This window comes from Puma concolor, chromosome E2 (genome assembly GCF_028749965.1).
Source record: "Puma concolor isolate L17-30 chromosome E2, mPumCon1.1.hap2, whole genome shotgun sequence".
NCBI classification, from domain to species: Eukaryota; Metazoa; Chordata; class Mammalia; order Carnivora; family Felidae; genus Puma; species Puma concolor.
In genome coordinates, this window is record NC_141681.1 from 46,758,764 (window position 1) to 46,783,539 (window position 24,776).

The 24,776-nt window shown below is 37.9% G+C and overlaps 1 protein-coding gene and 1 long non-coding RNA gene across 2 annotated transcripts; one reads left to right on the plus strand and one right to left on the minus strand.

The window, feature by feature from the left end:
- The first annotated feature begins 652 nt into the window (after nucleotides 1-652).
- LOC112851012 (uncharacterized) lies at nucleotides 653-22,888 on the plus strand. Its single transcript, XM_025914527.2, has 5 exons — nucleotides 653-740; nucleotides 3,494-3,709; nucleotides 13,698-13,824; nucleotides 14,084-14,176; nucleotides 15,904-22,888. The coding sequence occupies exons 2-5, from the start codon at nucleotides 3,638-3,640 to the stop codon at nucleotides 18,237-18,239; spliced, it is 2,628 nt and encodes an 875-aa protein (XP_025770312.2). The 5' UTR covers nucleotides 653-740; nucleotides 3,494-3,637; the 3' UTR covers nucleotides 18,240-22,888.
- LOC147573579 (uncharacterized) lies at nucleotides 12,137-23,629 on the minus strand. The gene is made up of 3 exons (XR_015245158.1): nucleotides 23,510-23,629; nucleotides 21,067-21,259; nucleotides 12,137-12,325 (listed from the first exon to the last, which is right to left on the minus strand). It is a non-coding gene; the product is annotated as an uncharacterized LOC147573579 (long non-coding RNA).
- Between the last annotated feature and the right edge of the window lie 1,147 nt (nucleotides 23,630-24,776).

Here is a 24,776-nt window from a genome sequence, read left to right on the forward strand (position 1 = left end):
CCCACAAAAGGCTAAACTACCCCGCCTGCAGCTGACTGCCCATTCTGACATCTATGTTGCCGGTGGTTTCGCCCAGAAACGGGGCTCCCACTCTGACCTCTCCACGTTCTCCCCGAGGGTGTCTCCAAAAATCAGATTGTACTGTCGTGACTTCTCCCCTCATCCGCCGATTTCTCCCAGGATTCAGCCGTAGCACATAAGACGTTTGTCCTCATAACTTGGTGATTTTTCCTCCCTTGCTCCCCTCATCCCCCGTGGTTTCTTCCAGCAGAAAATTAACTCTCAGCCGAGCGGTTTATCCCGGAAGGCAAATTAGCTTTTCTAAATATGACACAGAGCACCATACACCATAGCCAACACCTCTCTCCTCCCAGTAGCCTACCTCGACCAGAGCCCCACCCCTGTATTCTACGTTGCAATCCCCGCCTCGCGCTGAGAAAACGCGCGGGAGGCCTATTTCTCCGCCGTACGGAATGGACACGCCTCAAAGATGGCGGCTCGCGCTCAGAGGCACCATTAGGCGAGGCCATGTTCTCGGCCCGACAGCGTCTCTTACGGAAACTACGCCATGTTGGCTATTGGCATATGCGGCTTCCAAGGTAACTCAGAGCATGCGCGATAGCGACTGTCCGTGAGAGGAGGTGCCGAAGGTCAAACCGGAAGCGGAAGCGGTCCTCGAATGCTTTTTCGCCGATGATGTCTGGAGCTTCTCCGCAGTTTAATTCCGAGAGGTCTCTGAGGTGATTTGGTTGGTCGTGATTTAGGGATTCTGGGGGTCCGTGACGGGTGTGTTGTCCGTGGAGTGAATGATGGTGGTTTCTGGGTCTGTGGCATCCGTTGCGGTGAGGGCAATGATAGGAGTGTCTTGGTTCAATGATGGGGATCTTGAGATGAGTGTGGGATTTGTCGGCTCAGTGATGGGAGTCTGTGGTCAGTGACTGATCTGTGGCGTCAGCTATGGGGCTCTGTGAGGGCTATGATGAGCTCGCTTTCTAAGCATTAGTAAGCTGTGGTGTGTAGCATTTTATTGTTCAAATCTAAGTACTGTTTTTTTCTTCAGTTTTAGTAATTTTTTTCTTTCAGTCATGAGTTATTTAGAAGTGCATTCTCTATCTCAAATAATGTCTCTGGGTAATGCTCGAATTTAAAAGTTGCTTTACGGTCTGGTTCATGGTCAGTTTTCATAAATGTCATTTCTATTACATCAAAGCAATGTGTGTCCTCTATTGTGTTTCATATATAGTCTCACAGTTTATCTTGTTTGCTTAACTAATTACAGAGAAAGGTGAACTCGTGGAGGTGATATGTTCACTTGTCCTTTCTGCTGTCAGTTTCTGCTTTGTATATTTGAAACTATTAAGATCGGTTGTTTATTTTTAATAATAAATATGACTAATAACTAAAAAGATACAGTAACAATTCAAGCTGTCACCAATAATTTATAAAAGGGGTCATTTTCCCAATTTCCAGCACTGGATTTTTTTAAAATAAGTTTTTACTATTCTGAAGTGAAATTATACCTAATTGCTCTAATGCATTTTCCTATTAGTAAAATGGTATCTTTTTGGTTACTTACCATTTAAATTTCCTTTTCTGTGAATTTTCATATCTGTTCAGTTTTTATTTTTCCAGGGCTTTTTTTTTTTCCATATTGATTGCTAGATTTTTTTTTAATTCAGAGATAATCTATTTTCACATTTTGAAAAAAATATACATATTTCTTCATTTTTATTTTTATTTATTTATATATCTTTAAAATTTTTATTTATTTTTGAGAAAAGAGAGAGAGAGAGCATGAGCAGTGGAGGGGCAGAGAGAACAGGGACAGAGGATCCAAAGCAGACTTCATGCTGACAGCAGAGAGTCATGCAGGGCTCAAACTCACCAATCCTGAGATCATGACCCGAGCCAAAGTCAGATGCTCAACCGACTGAGCTACCCAGGTGCCCCTTCATTTTTATTTTTAAAGTATGTTTTAACATGTAATTAGGAAATACCATCTAACCAGAAACATCTGGTTTTTTTCTTTTACAGCATCTGGGTTTTCTCACATGTGTACTAAAAATTCCTCCCACCCCACCACAATGTTGATACAAACATATACTACTAAAATTTATTTCATTTTTTTAAATACAAATACTTAAAATGTTTAGTTCTGCTGGAATTCAGTCTAATATATAGTGTGTGATGGCAATCTGGTTTGTTTTTTTCTAGGTGGATGGTCAATTATATCAGTGCCACTTATACAATAAATGTTCTGTGCGCACTCAGTTGAATGCCATTTTTATTACATACATAAGTCAGTACTGTCTGAGCTATTGTTTTCTCTGTTTTGATTACATTGTTTTTATATTTAAGTTTTAATATCTAATAGAGAATGGTAATTGCCAATATTTATTGTATGCCTCTTGCGTGCCAGGGAGATGTTGAATACTTTACAAGCATCATCTCATTTAATTTTTATAACCTTTTTTTTTTAATGTTTATTTATTTATTTTGAGAGAGAAAGAAAGTGAGCAGAGGAGGGGCAGAGAGAGGGAGGGAGAGAGAGAGAGAATCCCAAGCAGGCTCCATGCTGTCAGTGCAGAGCCAGACACGGAGCTGATCTCATGAACCATGAGATCATAACCTGAGCCGAAATCAAGAGTCGGACGCTTAACTGACTGAGCCACCCAGGTGCCCTTAATTTTATAACTCTTGAAATAGGTACTTGAAACTATTTTTTTTTTGAAACTAAAATGGAAGTAACTTGTTCGTATTCTCATAGCTGAAAGTTAGCAGAGCTGCAGTTCAAATCTTAAGGAATATTACTCCGTATCTCATTGACCAGTACTCATCACGGGTTTTGTTAAACTTTACATTCTCCAGCAGTGGGTCTCAAAAGTGTGGTCCCTGGACCAGCAACATCAACATGACCTGGGGACTACTTCAAAATGCTAATTCTTGGGCCCTGCTATGGTCTGAATGTTTATGTCCCCCCAAAATTTGTATGTTGAAATCCAGAAATACCGTAAAAGGAGGTGAGATCTTTGGGAACTGATTAGGTCACGAAGGTGGACTACTCACAAATGGGATTAGTGCTCTTGTAAAATAGATCCCACACAGAAGGTGCTGGCTGTGAACCTTTAGTGAGGTCTCTCACTAAAATGTGACCACACTGATGCCCTGATCTTGGACTTTCCAGCCTCCAGAACGGTGATCAATAAATCTCAGGTGTCTATAGGCTGCCCAGTCTGTGGTGTTTCATTATAGCAGCCTGACTGGACTAAGAAAGTTGCTACCCTAGGCCTATTGAATCAGAAACTGGGAGTGAGGTGGAGGGTTTTTACTGTATCTTAACAAGCCCTCGAAGTGTTTTGAATCCACATTAAAGTTTGAGAGCCTCTGCTCTCTGTGTCTAGTTCAGGGAACTTCACCTTGGTGCCGTGGTGTTGGCAGGAAATGTTTATGTGATGAATATTGAGGATGTGACCATGTGGACATTGTCTTCTAGGTTTCTTGTTGTCTCTGGGGAGCCCCTGGGTTAGATCTTTCTCCAGACTCCAGCCTGCCTCCCCCCAGCAGCTCTGCTTGGATTTACAGATGCCTACCAGGCTTTAGGCTCCTGAGAGAATAAAGTTTGAGACCTACCAGGACGATGTCAGCTAATCAGACCTCTCCCCAAAAATCCCTGATCCTGGTTCCAGAGGAATATGACAGTTCATATGAGGTGAGAAGGAAGAATGTCGGGGGTAAGAATTCATCCTGGGAGTAGATACCTCTGATATGTCACCAGAGCCTCTGGGCAGTGGCAGATGGGCCACAGGAAGCAGCCACACTCTCCTACTACCCTGAAGCAAATCTTGATCTTTCTGCCAAGAATAAGAAACACATGGGTATTGTCTCCACATCTAGAGACCAAGTGTATGATAGTGGAGAGGTGAAATGTCAAAAACTGTCTTTTATTCTGTCCTCATGCTATATTGATCTTTTGGCTGAGGATAAACTTCCTGATTAGAAATAATTTTTGTGCACGATGTTGAAACTATTTCTCTATTTCTTCTTAAACTGCTTCTCCCCACATAAATATTTCTCTATTCTCTTTCTGAAATTTAGATGTTGGTTCTCTGTTGATCATTTTTATGAGCTACTTCCAAAAACTTATTAATCCTGGCAGATAAAAAATATGAAACTTTTCTATAATATTGATTTTATTCTCTAACCAAGAGCATTAAATTAGAAATAAGTAAAAGACTTTTGCACGGAATTGGGAATAGACTTAATATCACTGAACTATACATTTTAAAATGGTAAATTTTGTTATGTACATTTTACCACAATTTAAAAAAAAGTAAAAGGCTAGCAAAAGAAACCCCTATATGTGAAAACTTTGAACATTTTTTTCTACATAAATATTCTTTAAAGGGAAAACCATAAAGTGTCTTAGAAAATTCTTTGAGTTGAATTTCAGTTAAATAAAGAACTACATTTTAAAGTTGGTGGTGAAGCTAAACTACAGAGGAGCAAATCATAGATTTAAATGCCTTTTTAAGGAATCCTTGAAGTTTAGGGGGAAAAAGACGTAAGATATAAGTAACGCTTAAAACTGAAGAAGTTTAAAAAAAGAACTCAATAAATATAAAGTAACAATAAGGAGTAAAAAACAGTTAAGGGAAGAAATTAGTCACATGGAGAACAAAACTAATTGATGAAGATGTCTGATAGAAGCATAAGTGGCTTCTACACGCTGATAATCAAGAACAGAGTAAAGATACACTTAAAGAGTGTAACAAAACATGGGAGACAGTTACTGTTTCATCAAAGATTAAAACCATTGTAAAAAAAAAAGATTAAAACAATTGTGAATGAATATTATATAAAATCATATAAACAACAGGAATATAGCTTTACAAAAAATAAATGTCAAAATTGGTGGATACAAATGGTTCAGAAGCCTTTCAAGAAATTAAAATGTTTATTGAACACACAGTTAAAAGTGGTGGTAAACTTCATGGGGATTTACATTTGACCCGTGTGCCAAAGTTTGGGTAAAGATGGTATCTAAAAATATTTCCAGCCTTGTTTGTGGTATTTGTTTTATTTTGTTTACTACCTTAAACTTGATGCCCAAACTAATCAAGGACAGTAAAAAAAGAAACAACTGGAAATTATGAACATAGATTCAGAAGTCAGATGTATTAATTAACTGAATTCAAGAATACATGAAAACAGTAGCCAAATAGGGCTTATCATAGGGACACATGTGAAGCAGACACTACTTTCTCATTTAGTAGTCAACTCCAAATCAAAGAAGTTAAGATAGTAAAATATCTAAAACAACAATAATAACAATACTGTATATCAAAATATATAGCAAAACAGCATTGAGAGATAATTTAGAAAAATAATTTGTGTCACGCAAATAAATGTAAAAATCTAGATGAAATGGATGGCTTTCTAGAAGCATAGTAAATTTCTCACCAAATCTTTAATTACTGTTTTCCACATTTTCACTTTTAGATATTAAGATTTTTAGTTAAGTAATTCTGTTTTTTTATTTTTTATTTTTTTTAATTTTATTTTTTATTTTTTAAAATTTATATCCAAATTAGTTAGCATATAGTGAAACAATGATTTCATTAGTAGATTCCTTAATGCCCCTTACCCATTTAGCCCATCCCCCCTCCCACAACCTCTCCAGCAACCCTCAGTTCTCCATATTTATGAGTCTCTTCTGTTTTGTCCCCCTCCCTGTTTTTATATTATTTTTGTTTCCCTACGTAATTCTATTTTTAATAAAATTAGGATTGCAGCTTTGGAGAGATTTATTTGCACTGATTTTATTCTGCTTCTTGGAATGTTAAGTTTTGTGTAAAGTGCGTACGTGTGTGTGGTCAGATTTTATGTTCAATATTTCTGAATGTTACATAGGCACCTGAAAAGACTGTCTTAGGATACAGAATTTGCTGTCTTATCAATAAGCTATCTTATGTAGTTATGAAGTTTTACAAATGTGGTTTATTTATTTTTTACTTTATCTGTTGGAACTGAGAGATACTAAGTTTCCCACCATGAATATATTTGTCTATATTTGTCTGTAGTTTCTGTGAATGAATTTGGATGCTATGAAATTTGTGCAGTGATAGTAATGACATCTGAAATTAATTTTGGATTATGTTCTTGTTATGTTTAATATTTTTTCCCTAGAATTCAGCCCTATCTCATTGGAGGCTCGTTTCCTTCCTGTTGGCATTTTGAGATACAACTTTTGCTCATCCTTTTTCTGTCCTCGGAGTCCTTGTGAACTTTTTTTGTATAGCATTTAGAAAAGATATATTTTATGTACACTTTTGATAAAGATAGTTCTCTTTCACCTTAGACCTTGTATTCTTGCTTTTGTTTCTTTGTCCCTTTCAGTAATTTGGAAGGTTTGGTTTCTTTTTTGTATGGTTGGCCCTTTTAGTGTGATCTTTCACATTAACGTCTTGAACTAAATCTTTTCTCTTGTTTTAGACAATATCTATTAAATTTATACTGTGAAAAATGATAAAAGTTCTGTGTTTCCACTTCAAGGATTCTTCTGTTTATTAGATGTTTTTATTAAATTCTATTTTTTTTCTATCTTCCTCTAAAAGTTTCACGTTGCTCAGTTGTCTTAATCTTCTCCTTGTCGCTTTTTGTGTTTTCACGTGGTGTTTTACTGCTTTCAGAGAGACCTCCATTTTTGTGTTGCTTTTCTTTTTCACCTCTTTACAGAGTGCTGCCAGTTTATTTTTCAAAAACTTGAATAACCATTTGCTTTAGCCTGTTTTTCCATTATTTCTTCCTTGGACTCTGAGATTCCTATTTATTTTAGGTAGTTTTTTGTTTGTTTTAGTGAATTCCTTGAAATCATGGTGAATGTGTTTTCTTCTGTCATGTGACAATTTATTTCTAGCATGTTCCTTTTAATTTCTTCTTTTTTTCTCTCATTCTTTTTACTTATAGTATCTTTGTACATCAGGAGATGTTTATTATTATCTTTGAATGAGGAGATTTTTTCCTGGACAAACTGTTTATAAGAAGCTCATTTTGGTAAGGAGTCAAAGCTACTAATATAACATCTTCTTTATTCGCCATTAATTCTGATGATGTTGGGTTTGGGGGCTGGGGTTTTGGTGTATGTAGGGTATGACTATGCCAGTGTGTGAAAGAGAAAAATCGGAGCACATGTATTTTTGCAAGTATATAGGGAACATTTTCAAAGAAACGACAGTGTTTTAAGCCCCATAATCAACACATCATAAAGAAGCAGACTATAATCTCTGAACACAATTAAATGAAGAAGTAAAAAAGATAGCTTTCAAATAACATAATTTTAAAGCCACAGGTATCTAAGATATACTTCCCAAAGAGAGAGATATACTTCTGTATTCCCTTGTCCTTCCTCTATGCTCATTCCCTCCCCTGAATTCAGTGGCCTGTTCTGTACATACAACTCCCGAATCTTTATCTCCATACTATCTCTCTATTCAACTACTTAGTATATACCCTTATATATGTCTTATCACCTAAATTTCAACATGTACAAAATTTAAATCATTATTTCTTGTCTTGTTCCCCCAGCCTCCTCCTCTAATCCTTAAATCCGTCGGTGACACCAAAATCTACAGTTGGACTGAACTAATAACTGATATTGGACTGAACTAATAACTAATATTTATTTGAGTCCCTTTTTCTCACCTTCACAGCTGGTGTCAATTTTATCTTCTTAATATCAATTCCTTCTATAGCCTTACTACTCCAGTCTTAAGTTTAGTTAAGTAAGAAATTCATATTCTCTCACATGAATTGTGCAGTGGGTCTCATGACTGATTTTCCACTTTTGTCTATTCCAAATGTTCTGTTTTAAGAATACGCTTTCTTCAATATATTTTTTTAAACTTTTTATTTATTTTGAAACAATTATAGATCCTAAAAGGGCATTGCGAAACATACTACAGTGGTGGTGCACAATTCTTTTTTTTTCATTACTGGTTGTAATTTGGTAATATTTTTTGAGGATGTTTGCATCTAAGGTCATGAGAGATAGTGATCTGTAGTTTTCTTTTTTGTACTATCTTTGTCTAATTTTGATATCAAGGTAATGCTGGCCCCACAAAATTATTTGGGAAGTGTTCTCTTTTGTTTTCTGGATAAGACTGTAAAAATAAGGCTAACTCTTCTTTAAATATTTAGTTGAATTCTCTAATAAAGCATTCTGGGCCTGGAGATTTCTTTTTTTCAGGAGCTTTTATTTTTTATTTTTTTATTTTTTTTTTTTTATTTAAAAAAAAATTTTTTTTTCAACGTTTATTTATTTTTGGGACAGAGACAGAGCATGAACGGGGGAGGGGCAGAGAGAGAGAGGGAGACACAGAATCAGAAACAGGCTCCAGGCTCTGAGCCATCAGCCATCAGCCCAGAGCCTGAGGCGGGGCTCGAACTCCCAGACCGCGAGATCGTGACCTGGCTGAAGTCGGACGCTCAACCAACTGCGCCACCAAGGCGCCCCTATTTTTTCAGGAGCTTTTAAATTAAGACTTTAATTTCATGATTATAGGATCATCTTTTCTGTTCCCTAATAGTTGTGTTTTGTTGGTTTGTGGTTTTTGAAGAAGTAATATATTTCTTCTAAGTTTTTGGATCTATTAGCATAGAATTTTTATATTCTCTGTATTTCCTTTTAAATGGCAGCTGCATCTATAATATTTCTTTTCCTTTTTTTTTAAAGTATTTATTTATTTATTTTGAGACAGAGCATGCGCATGTGCACAAGTGGGGGAGGGGTAGAGAGAGAGGAAGAGAGAATCCCAACCAGACTCCTAGCTGACAGCATGGAGCCCCACTTGGGGCTTGATGTCACAAACCATGAGATCATGACCTCAGCCAAAATCAAGAGTCAGATCTTTAACCGACTGAGCCACCCAGGTGCCCCAGTATTTCTTATTTTGCTACTGACATTGGTGATTTGTATCTTGTTTTTATCTTTGCCAGTCTAATAGCTCAGTCAACAGAGCTTATCAATTTTATTGATTTTTTTCAAATAACTGCATTGTATTTTATTGATTTTTCTTGTGTTTTTTTTAATTTTTGTTTTTAATTTCATTGATACCTGCTCTTTATTTTTCTTTCTTCTCCTTGCTTTGAGTCTATTTTGCTCTTCTTTTTCTAGTTTCTTGATTTAACAATTTTCCCCTTTCCTTTTTTCTTAACTGATACATACTTGACATAAAATATTATATTAGTTTCAGGTATATAACATAATACAATGTTTCTGTATGTTGTGAAATCATCACCACAATAAGTCTAGTTAATATTCATTACTGTACATAGTTACAATTTTTTGTGTGATGAAAATTTTTTAAGATTTACTCTTAGCAACATTCAGTATACATTACAGTATTACTAACTGTAGTCACCATGCTGTAACATTATAGCCCCATGATATATTTATCTTATAACTGAAAGTTTACCTTTTGACTGCCTTCACCCATTTTGCCCACTACCATTCCCCACCTCTGGTAACTACCAGTCTGTTCTGTGTATATGTGACTTTAGGTTTTTTTTATTTTGAGTTTCACATATAAATGAGATCATATGGTAATTGTTCTTCTTTCTGACTTATTTCTCTTAGCATAATATCCTCAAGGTCCATCCATGCTGTTGCAAATGGCAAGACTCCTTTTTTACGGCCAAATGGTATTCCATTGTACATATATACCACATTTTCTTTATCCATTCATCCACTGGTGGACACTTAGGTTGCTTCCATGTCTTGGCTGTTGTAAATAACACTATAGTAAACATGGAGGGATGCATATATCTTTTTGAGTTTGTTTTCATTTCCTTTGGATGAATATCCAGACATGGAATTGCTGGATCATATGGTAGTTCTAGTTTTAATTTTTTGAGGAACCTCCATACTATTTTCTGTAGTGGTTGCACCAATTTGCATTTTTTTTAAATTTTTTTTTTTAACGTTTATTTATATTTGAGACAGAGAGAAACAGAGCATGAATGGGGGAGGGGCAGAGAGAGAGGGAGACACAGAACCGGAAGCAGGCTCCAGGCTCTGAGCCATCAGCCCAGAGCCCGACATGGGGCTCAAACTCATGGAACGTGAGATCGTGACCTGAGCTGAAGTCGGATGCCCAACCGACTGAGCCACCCAGGCGCCCCTGCACCAATTTGCATTTTTACCTATAGTGCACAAGGGTTCCCTTTTCTCCACATCTTCATCTGTACTTGTTAATTCTTATTTTTTGTTTTGTTTTGTTTTTTGATAATAGTCATTCTAACAGGTGTAAGGTATCTCATTATGGTTTTAATATACATTTCCCTGATGATTAGTGATGTTGATCACCTTTTGGCCTTCTATACGTCTTTGGAAAAATATCTATTCAGATCCTCTGCCCATTTTTTAAATTGTTTCCCCTTTTCTAATGTAAACATTTAGTGCTATGAATTTCCCTTTCAGCATTGCTCTATCTGCATCCCACAGATTTTGATATATTTTCACTTTCAGTTCTATGTATTTTCTAAATTTCTTTTGAGAATTCCTCTGTGATTTAGAAGTTATTTAGAAATGTGTTACTTCATTTCCAAATATTTTGTGGCTTTCTGGATAGCTTTTGTTACTATTTTGTAATATAATTCCTTTGCAGATTTTTCTGTTGTCTTTGTTACCGATTTTTGGTTTCATTCCATTATGATCAGAGATGCTATGTGTTATTTTAATTCTTTTATATTTGTTAAAGTTTGTTTCACAGTCTAGGTTATGGTCTGTCTTGGTCACTCTTCTGTAGGTGTTTGAAAAGAATGTGTACTCCACTGTTGTTAGTTGGAATATTCTGTAAATTTCAGTTAGATCCTATTGTTTGTTTCTTCTATATCATTGATTTTTTCCTGTCTACTGTTTCTATAAATTGCTAAGTGTGGGTATTCAGGTCTATATAATTCTTTTTTAAAATGTTCATGACTTTAGATAGAAATAGCCATTCCTTCAATTATGCATTTACAGATGAAATTTTTTAAATATGGAGGATCATGTTTTTAAAAAACATTTTATTATGAAAAAAGTAAACATATACAAAAGTCAAGAGAGTAGTATCAGGAGCCCTTGTATTTCTCGTGCCTACCACCTAGCTTTATTAGTCATCAATATTCTGCCATTTAAATTCCATCTAAAACCACCCCCCCCCACTCCCTCAGCTGCTAGATTATTTTAAAGCAAATCCCAAACACCATATCTTATCTGTAAATAATTTGACATGCATCTTTAAGAGATGAGAATTCTTTTTTTCTTTCTTTTTGTTTAACATAACCACTAAGCCTTTATCACATCTAAAACAACAGTAATTCCTAGATATCATCTAATACCTGGTTATCATTTGAGGTTTTTAAAACCCATCATAAATATCTTTTTAGTATTGGTTTGTTTTAATGAAGGGCCAAACAAGGTCCTCAAGTTGCATTTGGTTAGTATGATTCTGAAGTTTCTTTTAATAAAGAAAAGCTTCTCTCCTATTATTTTTTCTATTGTAATTTATTTATTTATTAAAGTTTATGTATTTTGAGAGAGAGAGGCAGAGAGAGAGAGATAGAGAATCCCAAGCAGGCTTTGTACTGTCAGTGCACAGCCTGATGCAGGGTTCAAGCCCACAAACTGCAAGATCATGACCTGAGCCAAAATCAAGAGTTGGGCACTTAACTGACTGAGCCACCCAGTCGCCCTTATAATTTATTTTTTGAAGAAAGGGGTCATTTGCTGCCTTCTGGATTTAGCTTACGTTTCAGTCTTTTTTTTTTTATTTTTTTTTTATTTTTTTAAAAATTTTTTTTTTTTTTCAATGTTTATTTATTTTTGGGACAGAGAGAGACAGAGCATGAACGGGGGAGGGGCAGAGAGAGAGGGAGACACAGAATCGGAAACAGGCTCCAGGCTCCGAGCCATCAGCCCAGAGCCCGACGCGGGGCTCGAACTCACGGACCGCGAGATCGTGACCTGGCTGAAGTCGGACGCTTAACCGACTGCGCCACCCAGGCGCCCCGCTTACGTTTCAGTCTTAATATTGTTCAATATGTTTCTCTCACTTCCACTTTACCTGTGAATGATTTGTTAGATTTAGAGGCTGAATGAGATTCAGCTTGGATTTTTCTTTTTCTTTGTTAAGAATACTTAACAGATGGTATAATGAAATCAATTACTATATAATGTCAGGAAGCACATATTTGGTTGTCTCTCTTTTTGTGATGTTAAAATTGATTGTTGAATGTAGATGTTATTAGCTGGTCTATCATTGTAAACTTCTCTTCAGTCTTTCACCTGAAACAGTTAAGCAATTGTTTACTGAATTAGTGAATACTGAATAAATTAATGATTACTGAATAAATTCATTATTTCATTAGGAATTACAAAATTATGATATTCTAATTCTACCCTAACAACTTCATTTATTTGCTAGAATTGTTATGTAAGAAACTTCCTTCATCATTTATTTGGTTATCCTGCAATAGGGATCTTCTATGGAAAAAAGTTCACATAAATCTGATTACCTTAATCACCTTTACTAAAAGTAAAAAAAATCCCTGTTTTATGATCAAACTGTTTTTTCCATAACCACCTTCCTGACATGTCATGCAGACTTCTCTCCATTATATATATATTATTGGTGTTCCCCAAACTCATCATGTATTTTCCTGTCTCCTCACCTTTGCTTCTGTCTTCTCTGGGAAGTGACCTCCTTTACCCCCCATTCTTTATTACACTTATCATATTTCAACTTAAATTCAACTAATACAAACTCACTGCCCCATGTCGAATACACTTTTTCCTTTTTTGGGTCCTCAGTGTGTTGTTCCATTTGAGAGATTTACTTTTTGACACTTAAGTGAACTTGTGTCTATTTTTTCCCTTCTTTTAAATCTTAGGTCTTTTAAGTTGCTGGAAGATTAGAAACATAAATAATCCATTTCTTTGTTCTTAGGACTAGCATAATGGCTGGTCCTAAATTGCTCAGAAACTGTATCATAGGTCATTCATCCACTTGCTAGAAGACTAAGAGAGAGCCTATTCTTCAGTTTTGAAAAATAAGTAATTGACTGACTGTAGTATAGAATAAATAGCAGAAATTCCTTCTTAGATTTCTTTCTCCCACAAAATGATTGTGTAAAACTAGATATTTTAATATGCACCCTGAATGAAATACCATTTTTTAAAAGTTTCTGTACTACACAGGTGTAGGCATTTATCAGAACTTCAGATGGTACATTGTGGATTTGTACATTTCATTGTGTGAAAATTTTACCTTAAAAAAGGTAAACAAACATTATACTCTAGTTAAATGATTTGCATTCTGATGTATTTAGGATGAAGTGTACTGGCATCTACACTTTACTCTGAACTGAATAAAAATGAGATGGATTGATGATAAAAGGATGGATAAATGTATGATAAAACAAATAGAGCAAAATGTTAATGATAGATTCTAAGTGGTTGGGAAACAGGTTTTCACTCTACAAATTCTTTTAAATTTTCTGTATGTTCAAAATTTTCCATAATAAAATGTTAGGGAAATGGGAGGTGAGTTTTTAAAAAGAGGAAATAAATTAATAACAACAAAACCCACATTCCATATTCCTAGTCTCCATCCTCCAAAGCTAACTATTCATATTGAACTGGAAATGTGCCCTTACAGGGATCGGTGTCCTTCAGGGATGTGGCTGTAGATTTCAGCAGAGAGGAGTGGCAGCATCTAGACCTTGCTCAGAGAAACTTGTACCGGGATGTGATGTTGGAGACCTACAGTCACCTGCTTTCAGTAGGTAAGCACAGTTACTCAGATCCACAGTGAGAGTATTTCTGTTCTCAGTTGCTGAATGCTGTGAGATACCTGAAGTATGTAATGTTTTTGACTTTGATTTGTCTAGGGTTCTTTATCCCCTTGGGCATTCTGAACATTACTCTGTTCCAAGAAATAAATGGTTACATTCCAGAAGAACAAAACTTCATTGAACAAGACTATTGATTACATTTTGAAACACAATTAGCTGGATCCAGTCTTTTATCATTTCTCATAAACAGGGTATGAAGTTCCCCAACCAGAAGTTTTCATGTTGGAGCAAGGAAAGGAGCCCTGGGCATTGCAGGGTGAGAGCCCACATCAGAGCTGTTCAGGTGAGTGTGCATGACCAGACAGGTGGGAGAAAGGGGAGCTCTCAGCTGTCTTGAAAAAGACTGGCATCTTTAAAATGCTATTAAGATGACTGTTTTGGAAGGTTCTAATTTTTTTGTTCTAATTTACTGCTTGAGGACCCTTGACATTGGCCTCTCAAATAACTAAATGCTTTCATCATTTCTAACCATCTTCTTTGGCTTTTTGGAGTCTGGATCACATGCTAATCTGCCTCATTAAGGATTTTTTTCTTTCTTTCTGTCTTCCCCATTGTCTATGATTCTTTATGCATTCAGGCATTCATGGATCTGCTTTCTTTCAAACTTACTATATGTCACACTCCCATTCCCATAGTCCTCTATCATTTCTTTTTTTCTACTATGGGATGCTTCAGAATATTATGTCCATCCAGGCTCTCTTCCTATTTTCTCCATAGGCACTGACATAAGATTTCTTATTTCCTTGTTCCCCATGTCTTTCACCTAACTGATGACTTGGGGGTAATTGTCACTTAACCTTTAGAAGTACTTTTCTGCTATTTCCTTCCAATATTGGTTGACGTTACACTAACTAGGGTCTCTCTGCCTCATTGCCTGATTTTTGTAATTGCTTTATTTCTATACTTCACGTGATGAAATTTGAGTTTAATTGTGGTCCTCATTCAGGACACACTGTCATTATCAGTCTGGGTAAAGATTCTCTATGACTGCAGTTTCACTTTTTATGGTTTTGATTACCCACAGTCAGCCATGGTCTGAAAATATTAAATGGGAAATTCCAGAAATAAACAATTTATAAGCTTTAAATTGTGTGCCTTTCTGAGTAGCTTTGTGAAATCTTATGCCATCCCACTCCATCCTGCCCACGAGTTGAATCATCCCTTTGTCCGGCATATCCACGCTGTATATACCACCTGACCACTAGTCACTTAGTAGCCTTCTCGTTTGTCAGATTGACTGTCATGATATTGCAGTGCTTCTGTTCAAGTAACCCTTATTTTACTTAACAGTGGCCCCAGAGCAAAAGAGTAGTAATGGTGGCAGTTGTGGTATGCCAAAGAGAAGCCATAAAGTGCTTCCTTTAAGTGAAAAGCTAAAACGTTCTTCACTGAATAAGAAAAAAATTCAGGTTTGGTACCTCTGAGGATTCAGACAGACATCCACTGAGTGTCTTGGAACATGTCCCCTTCCGATAAGGGAAGGGACTCCTGTATTTTGTTTTTTGATTTATTCCCATTTCTTTCTTTTCCCCACACCCATCTCACTTCTCACTGTAGGCAACTGTTTTATGTGATGGAAACATATTTTTTAATTCGTGCATATTCTTTTAAAATTTAAAGTGACTTGGGGTATGTATTATTATATAAATGTTACTGTGCTATATAGCTTGGGTTTTGCCTTTTTCTACTTCTGTCCATGGTGGATTATGTTCATAAAGTTTATTTCCTCTAATCATTTGATTGTATCCCAGAATGTTCCTATCACCACTGTTACCCGCCTCCTCCTCAGATGAGTCACCCTCACCCTTTTCTCTGTGTTCAACTTGGATGATCCATATGACCCTCCCCTCTAGCCTCTGCTAGCTGCTCTTTCAGCTAAACCATCATTCTCCTCTGTGAAGGAGAGTTTAGATTGCAGACTTCACAGCAGAGAATCCATGAAAAAGCTTCTTTTCTACATTGAGAAGGAAGGCGATGCTACAAGTGATATTTTGTTGTATTTCATTCTAGAAGAATTGTGGCAGATTGATGACCAGACAGAAAGCTATCAGCAAAGAGAAAACAAATCTTTAAGCGATGTTGTTTTCATCAAGAAAATACTGACTGCAAAGAAGGATTATGAATATAAGGACATTAGAAAAATAATCCATGTGAGCCAAAACATTCTCTCCCCCAAAAGAGCCCCTCAGTGTGATTCATTTGGAAACGCTTTGAAGCATAATTTAGATTTACACAGTCATTATAGAAACAGTGCATCAAAGAACATGAATAAGATTACTGAATATGGTAAAATTTCTTCCTCTACTGACCCTGAGTGTTCTCCAACAGGAGAGAAGTTATGGGACCATAATCAATGTGGAAATATCCTCAGCTATAAACAAGCACCCTCTCAACATCAAAAAATTCATACTGGGGAGAAATCTTATGAATGTGCTGAATTTGGAAAGATCTTCACCCAGAAGTCACAGCTGAGGGTACATATGAAAGTTCATACAGGAGAAAAACTCTATGTGTGCATTGACTGTGGGAAAGCTTTTGTAAAGAAGCCAGAATTCATTACACATCAGAGAACCCATACTAGAGAGAAGCCCTATAAGTGCAGTGAATGTGGAAAAGCTTTTTTCCAAGTATCTTCTCTCTTAAGGCATCAAAGAATTCATACTGGAGAAAAACTTTATGAATGCAGTGAATGTGGAAAAGGCTTCTCTTACAACTCTGATCTCAGTATACACCAGAAAATTCATACTGGAGAGAGACACCATGAATGCAGTGATTGTGGCAAAGCATTTACACAAAAGTCCACGCTCAAGATGCATCAGAAGATTCACACAGGTGAGAGATCTTATATATGTATTGAATGTGGACAGGCCTTCATACAGAAGACACACTTGATTGCACACCGAAGAATCCATACTGGAGAAAAACCATATGAATGCAATAACTGTGGGAAGTCCTTCATTTCTAAGTCACAACTCCAGGTACATCAACGAATTCACACAAGAATGAAACCCTTTATATATACTGAATATGGGAAGATCTTCAACAATAGTTCCAATCTCATTACACATAAGAAAGTTCAAATTAGAGAGAAATCGTCCATATGTACTGAATGTGGTAAGGCCTTTACGTACAGGTCAGAACTGATTATACATCAGAGAATTCACACTGGGGAAAAACCTTATGAATGCAGTGATTGTGGAAAAGCCTTTACTCAGAAGTCAGCACTCACAGTGCATCAGAGAATTCATACAGGAGAAAAATCTTACGTATGCATGAAATGTGGACTAGCCTTTATCCAGAAGGCTCACTTGATTGCACATCAAATAATTCATACTGGAGAGAAACCTTATAAATGTGGCCACTGTGGGAAATCCTTTACTTCCAAGTCACAACTCCATGTACATAAACGAATTCACACAGGAGAGAAGCCTTATATGTGCGCTAAATGTGGGAAGGCATTCACCAACAGGTCAAATCTCATTACGCATCAGAAAACTCATACAGGAGAGAAATCCTATATATGTCCTAAATGTGGAAAGGCCTTCACACAAAGGTCAGATTTGATTACACACCAGAGAATTCATACTGGAGAAAAACCTTATGAATGTGGTACCTGTGGAAAAGCCTTTACCCAAAAGTCACACCTCAATATACACCAGAAAATTCATACCGGAGAAAGACAGTATGAATGCCATGAATGTGGGAAAGCCTTCAACCAGAAATCAATACTTATTGTGCATCAGAAAATTCATACAGGAGAGAAACCTTATGTATGTGGTGAGTGTGGTAGAGCTTTCATCCGGAAGTCAAACTTCATTACTCATCAGAGGATTCATACTGGAGAGAAACCTTATGAATGCAGTGATTGTGGGAAATCCTTCACGTCCAAATCTCAGCTCCTGGTGCATCAACCAATTCACACGGGAGAAAAACCGTATGTGTGTGCTGTGTGTGGGAAAGCCTTTAGTGGCAGATCAAATCTCAGTAAACACCAAAAAACCCATACAGGAGAAAAGCCCTACATCTGTTCTGAATGTGGGAAGACCTTCAGACAGAAGTCAGAGTTGATTATACATCATAGAATCCACACTGGAGAGAAGCCTTATGAATGCAGTGACTGTGGCAAATCTTTCACTAAGAAATCACAACTCCAAGTGCATCAGCGAATTCACACAGGAGAAAAGCCTTATGTATGTGCTGAGTGTGGGAAGGCTTTCACAGACAGGTCAAATTTGAATAAACATCAGACAACACACACTGGAGACAAACCCTATAAGTGTGTAGTCTGTGGGAAAGGCTTCGTCCAGAAATCTGTGCTCAATGTCCATCAGAGTATTCACACTTGAGAAAAACAGTGTGAGAAAACCTCAGTGAGATCAGGTCTGATTGTATATCATTAAATTTGTTAGCAGAAAAATATGCATATTATAAGTAGAAATACCCCATCAAAGTGTCTCACATTATTGTAAAGAATAGGGCCCTGAATGAAGGGGGCCCTTCCCACATTAACACCACCTTCATTAAACCTTGAAGTGTTCATACTAGGAAAATTGATAGAAGGCTTCTCATAAAAATATGATGGGACATTGTTACCAGATTCTGCATAGGAGAGGTTATATTAAGTCATGTTAATGATAATCCTGTTTACTGTGGAATAGGCAGATTACCAACAGGTTGAATGGTACAACAACATAATGTATATGATAGTGACAGATCCTAAGTTCTGTGAGATGTTTGCTGCAGAACACATTATCTAACACCGTTTGGGGTGTTTTCTCATTCTTCTGCTGAATCTAACATGGTTGTGTGTGTCCGGTCCCCCATTGAGTATTTCCATCAAGAAAGAGATAACTCAGTAAAAAAGTTCTTTATGTATGCAGACACAAACCTCCGAGTGTATGTTGACCCATTATCCTCTAGCATCATGACTTGTAACCCCACCCCTTATCATCTCTACCACTAAAGTGTATTTGACCCTCATTAGTTCCTAGAATATTGTCTTCTGACACCACATAATTGCATTAGTGCTAAATACTAATGTCTGCTGACTACCATTATCTCATTTAGCTCCCAACATAGTGTTTTGTGAACCTCCACTACCCTCAGGAAAGCTTCTGAAAAGAATTTTCAGGTCATTTTGGTCAACTTTTCATCTCCATCTCCCTTTTGCTGTCATAGTTCTTCCAGCTTATTTGTCTGCCTTAATGCCCTGACATTTATAATAATAACAAATTAGAAACTCATATTAAAACACACCTCAACATTTGTTCAAGTCTTCTCTGTGCCCCATCTTTATGCCATGGACTCCACAAGCACCTTCTCCCCATATGCCTCAAACACATCAGTTCAGGTCCTGCCTCAGAGCCTTTGCATCTACAGCACTCATATCTGTGTGGTTAGCTCCTTCATGTCTTCCAATGGCACCTCTTCACAGAGGCTTTCCCTGTGCTTTCCTGCCTGGTTTAAAATTTTGACCCTCTCCCCTCTATCCTTTATCCTTCTCCATAGCATTTGTTGCCATGATGCCCTGTATATTTTACTTGTCTGTGGCTCCTACGTTAGAATGTTTTTCTGTTTTGTTCACCACTGTGAACCTTGACCCGTGCCTGACAACAACAGACATTCCATGAATGCACACTGTGAAGTGTTGACCCTGCTCATCACAACTTTCCTTTAATCTTTTCTGTATTGCAGCATACGATGCTGCAATGGGGAGAACCAACTTGCCTAAAACACCAGGCTTTTTCAGCTTGTTTTTACCTGGCCTCTGCCTCCTTTCCCCAAAGCTGAAACATTATTATAAACCTTTTGCCTGATGCCAGCCAATTTAAAGAAGGGAAAACTGAGACAGGAAATCCCACATAGATGCTTGGTGTTCAGGATTTCCTACCATGATTGTGAAATTCGCAGCTCCAAATACCCCACCCCAGACCCTCACCTACAGACCCACTCCTCATGTCCCGACAGGACCACAGCTCTAATAGTGAAGAGGCTGAGAGCAAACAGGGCAGACCTTCCTGGGAAGTTAGGTGTCTGACCCAAGACTGGCAGCAGTGGTCTCTCAAATGCAGGCAGAGGGTCTGACTGAACACTCAGCTGTTGGGCAGCCAAACTGGAAAGAGCAGAATGGTTCCTCCAGGTCAGTCCACTGGTAACAACTGGGAGTGGCAAGTAATGGGGTTGTGCAAGGTGCTGTTGCCTTTGTGAACAACAGCATTGTGGTTGAGGATGGGGACAGAACCTTGTCAGGGGGCAAGGCTGGGAATACTCCTGAACCCTCTTACCCAAATTTGGTAGTGCCATTACTCCACCTTGGATCGATGTCTGATCCATCACTAACTCCCTTCATCTCACCCTTTGACAGTATCTGATGATCCACCATACTCTTATTCCTATCTTAGAACAATGTATGGTAGGTGATCCACTGTTAACCCCCTTTATCTCATTCAGTACTGTATCTGGGGCTTCACTAAATGTCTTGCAACCCACCATTATGCCTCAATTTATGACAGTGTTTGCTGACCCCCTCAAGAGAGTGTCTGAAGGACACCCCCCCCACACTTCTTACCCCACTGCAGCATAGTATTTGTACACCCATTATCCCTCTTTCACTCAGTACTACGTTTATCACCCCTCAATTCCAGGAAATAGTGTCCTGGAGATGTCATTATCTCCTCCACAACTAACCTCCAGCATGATGTCTGTCACTTCACTTGTGACAAAGCCTAGTAATCTCCATAGTCCCCATTTATTCCCACTTTTCACGTAAGTAGTAACTGATGACCACTTCCTACAATCTTCAGAATAGGAAACTGTGATATACCCCACCTAGTCCAACTATTAATAATACCTTCTGATACTTTTACTACACTTCTAGTAGGATGCTTTGTGATCCCCCTTCATTACTTGTCCATTGCAACAATGGTGACTAATGATCTCCCATTTCCCCATCTAGCAGTGTTTGTAACTGTCCCCAACCCAGCATGTGGTGATGCCCTCAATACCTTCTCTGAACACTGGTGTCATTAACCAGCTTCCCTCCACACAAGTAAGGGCAATGACTGATAATGCACCATAAACTCCACATTATCCATCTGCATTTTGGAGCCTCCACTATCCCCCTCTATAGTACCTACATTAATAACCAGCAAAAAGTCTGCTGATGTCCATTACCTATTAAGAGTGTCTGTGAACCTTCCATTAAACCTTCCATTAAATCCTGGTAGTTTGCTTTTCCCCATTGGTCTCCACTAACATAATGCTGGTTCCCCATTGCCCATATTGCTTCATGAGGCCCCTGTGTGGCTACTGCCAAGTTCTCCAGCATTGCTTCTCCACATCCCCACTGTTTACATGGACGAGAAACCTGGAAGAGAGAGAAGGGATGAGGATGAGGTCCTCGCCTCATAGGCCCCTCTGGGGAATTAGTGACCCAGAGTGGGCTGGGGAGGATCTGAGGGGCCCAGGAGACCACCAGCTGGGATTCCCATGATGCAACCAGAATAGAGAAAGCTGTGGATGTGGATTCAAATCCTGGTGCCAACACTGATCTGCTGAGGATTCTGGGCCAGTCCAGCAAACCTTCCCCCTGAGCCTCAATTGCCTCACCTGTAAAATGGAATTATTGAGAATGAAGTGACTTAATCAGGGCTGAATAAGGGAGCAGGGCTAGTGGTTACCAATTAGGGTATCCTGTTGTTGTTAATATCATTACTATTTATAAATGGACACAGCATCTGACCAACATCTGCATAACGGTGCCCAAACCTCACAGAGGGAAACGTTATTTTTTTTGTCAATTAATTCAAATTATTTCTCTTTTATATGTATTATGATATTATAGTACTGAGATATTTTTAAAGTCAGATTTATTGAGGTGTGGATAATCACCCTTTTTAGTGTAGAATTCTGAGAGTTTTGACAAATGACAATTATGTAATTAACACCACAGTCAAGACAGAGAACATTTCCTTCACTCCCCAGCATTCCTTCCTATCCCTTTTTAGGCAGTCTCCCTACTTCCAGCCTCTTGCAGTCACTAATTTGATCTGTTTCTGGTTTCTATAGTTTTGCCTTTTCCACGGTGTTACAGAAATATATGGGTATCTGTATGTACATATGTATGTATCCTTTTGAGTCTGACATCTTTCATTTTGTGATGTATTTGAGATTCATCCACATGGTTGTATGAGATACAGGTGGAAAATAAGCTGATGATAAGATGCTCAACATCATTAGTCAGGAAAATGCAAATTAAGACCGTGATGAGATACTACTACACGCTTAGAATGGCTTAAAATAATTTTTTTTTAAATAGTACCAAAAGTTGTCATGGATGCAGAGCAATGGACACTTTAATGCGTTACTGTTGGGAAGGTAAAATGATATATCCACTCTGGACAAAAATTTGGCAGGTTTTTATAAAATTAACCATATACCATATACTATGAACTAGCAGTTCTCCTCAGTATTTAACCTAGAGAAATGAATAATTATATATGGACTCAAATGTTGACAGAAACTATATTCACTTGCCAAAAGATTGGAAACAACCCAAATGTAGTGGGTGAATAATTCAATACATTGTAGGACATACAATGAGATACTACTTACACATAAGAAGGAATAATTTATTGACACAAGTTACAATATGGATGAATCTCAAAAAAGTATGTTTTACCATGTGATAATTTAAATTATATTTGATAAAAGATTATTAGATATTAGATTATAAATATAGGTTTGTATAATTTTATATGTGCATATTACTATTCTAGTAATGTATATTTACAATATATAGCACATTATATTTATTGTATATTAAAATGTTTATTTATATAATATCTAATATGTATGATTACTGAATTATGTAACTTTTATATCAGACTTTCACACTTCAGTTATTTATATTTTTACATGTTTACATTTAATGTTTATAGTGTAAAGTTATAACTATAATAAAAGGGGCATACGGTCTGGAGAGCCTGCAGTTGTAGCTGGTCAGCATTTTTATTATTTGTCAGCAGCTCAAGCATCAAGAAAGCTTGTTCCACTTTGGACCTTTGCTCAGCTGTGTTCTCTGAGAGTACTCTGCTTCCCCAATGCCCATGCTGCAGCTTGCTGTCCTTTTCTATTCTTTGGAGAACCCCCTGCCACCACCATCTCCACCATTATATGTGGAGTAACACACTTCTTGGGATCACTATTTTGTACTATATTTGTATTGCAAGTACCACTATCTGACCTGATATTAAATGTTTCTGGTTTGGGTTTATCATTCCCCCCTCCCCACTGGACTGTCAACCTCATGATGCCCAGGCTTTGTCTTCTTCCAACTGTGTTCAGGGCACCCAGCACAGCACTAGCACAAAGTAGACACTCAGTATAAGTTTAAGTGGAAAAATGAATGATAGTAATAACATCAAGGTTGACCACGTGCCCCACACTGAGTGAGCTAAACTCCAGGGGTAGGGGATGAGGAAGGGAGGGTGGGTTGGTTACAGTCCCCTAATTCAAGATTTAATGCCCCTCCCCACACTTCAGCACACCTAAGCCCTAACCCTTTCTCACCCAACCACCCCATCCTTCCCGTCCCCAGTGTATCTGACTTGCATACTTCCCCAGTGTCCACAAGGTCAGTGCTGTCTCCGTACTCAGTCTCCTGGTTGCTGTGGGCAGGCGGTGTAAAGTGGGGAGGGACAGTAGTGGGGAACCAACAGGCAGGGAGCCATTCTGTCAGCATCCACCCCAAAACTTCTGTATCCCATCATTCCATGTGGTCTGCCCTCCATGAGGTCTACCTCCTCCACCAGAGGAACCACCAGTGGATATGAAACCCTGAGGACAAGAGGAATGTGGCAGGGCTGAGGTTTCCCAGCCCCAAGCACATTGCTGGACAATAAATATGACACAATGTGGCAGGTGTTGACATTTATGGCAAGGTTGGGTTAAAGCCATGATTGTCGGGGTGCCTGGGAGGCTCAGTCGTTTAACTGTCCGACTTTGGCTCAGGTCATGATCTCACTATTCATTGGTTTGAGGCCCGCATCAGGCTCTGCTGACAGCTCAAAGCCTGGAGCCTGCTTTGGATACTGTGTCTCCCTCTCTCTCTGCTTCTCCTCTGCTTGTGCTCTGTCTCTCAAAATGAATAAATGTTAAAAAAAAAAAAAAAGCCATAATTGTCATGGGCACTTGCCCTAATGGCAGGATAAGCTGAGCATTCCAGCCTCAGCCATCAATTGGGACTACTGGTGCTGGTGTGGCTGTTAACTATATTATACCCTACCCCGCCCCACCCTACTTCCCATGCCATACATCATACCATACCATAACCATACCATACACTTATTAACCATTTTACATAATTCCATAATTATATTAATTATATTATTGTACTGAAGTATAATTAATATAATTTAGGAAAGCTCTGTCATTATTTGTACTATGCCTGTAATTATTAAGATACCATGTTTAATACCAACTCCGATGCTAAGAAGTCCTGTATCCCTTTCGCCTTCTGCCACCTTCAGGTGGCAGTGATGTTTGCACTATATTTACACCGTAGTGCTACCTCTAGAAGTGACGTTTTCCCCCCTCTGTCAAATGAGCTCTATTAGATTACTCCCTTGGTGATATTATAATTGTACTATTTTAATATTTATTATAATAGCATTGCTATTAAAACAAAAATTGGCGTTTCCATCCGTGAAATGGGACAATGTAATCACCACTTTGATACAATCATTTGAATTACATTAAGGTTATGACTATAATTGGGGTGCTTGGCTGGCTCGGTTGGTAGAGCATGTGACTCTTGATCTTGGGGTCGTGAGTTCCAGCTCCATGGTGGGCATAGGAATTACTTTTTAAAAAGCTTATGACTA

What these genes read in the sequence shown, in the direction of transcription:
- LOC112851012 (XM_025914527.2), top strand. Translation starts at nt 3,638, where the DNA reads ATGTCAGCTAATCAGACCTCTCCCCAAAAATCCCTGATCCTGGTTCCA. An exon ending in CAGTCACCTGCTTTCAGTAG is followed by an intron (nt 13,825 to 14,083) that starts GTAAGCACAGTT and finishes TCTCATAAACAG; the next exon opens with GGTATGAAGTTCCCCAACCA. An exon ending in CCCACATCAGAGCTGTTCAG is followed by an intron (nt 14,177 to 15,903) that starts GTGAGTGTGCAT and finishes ATTTCATTCTAG; the next exon opens with AAGAATTGTGGCAGATTGAT.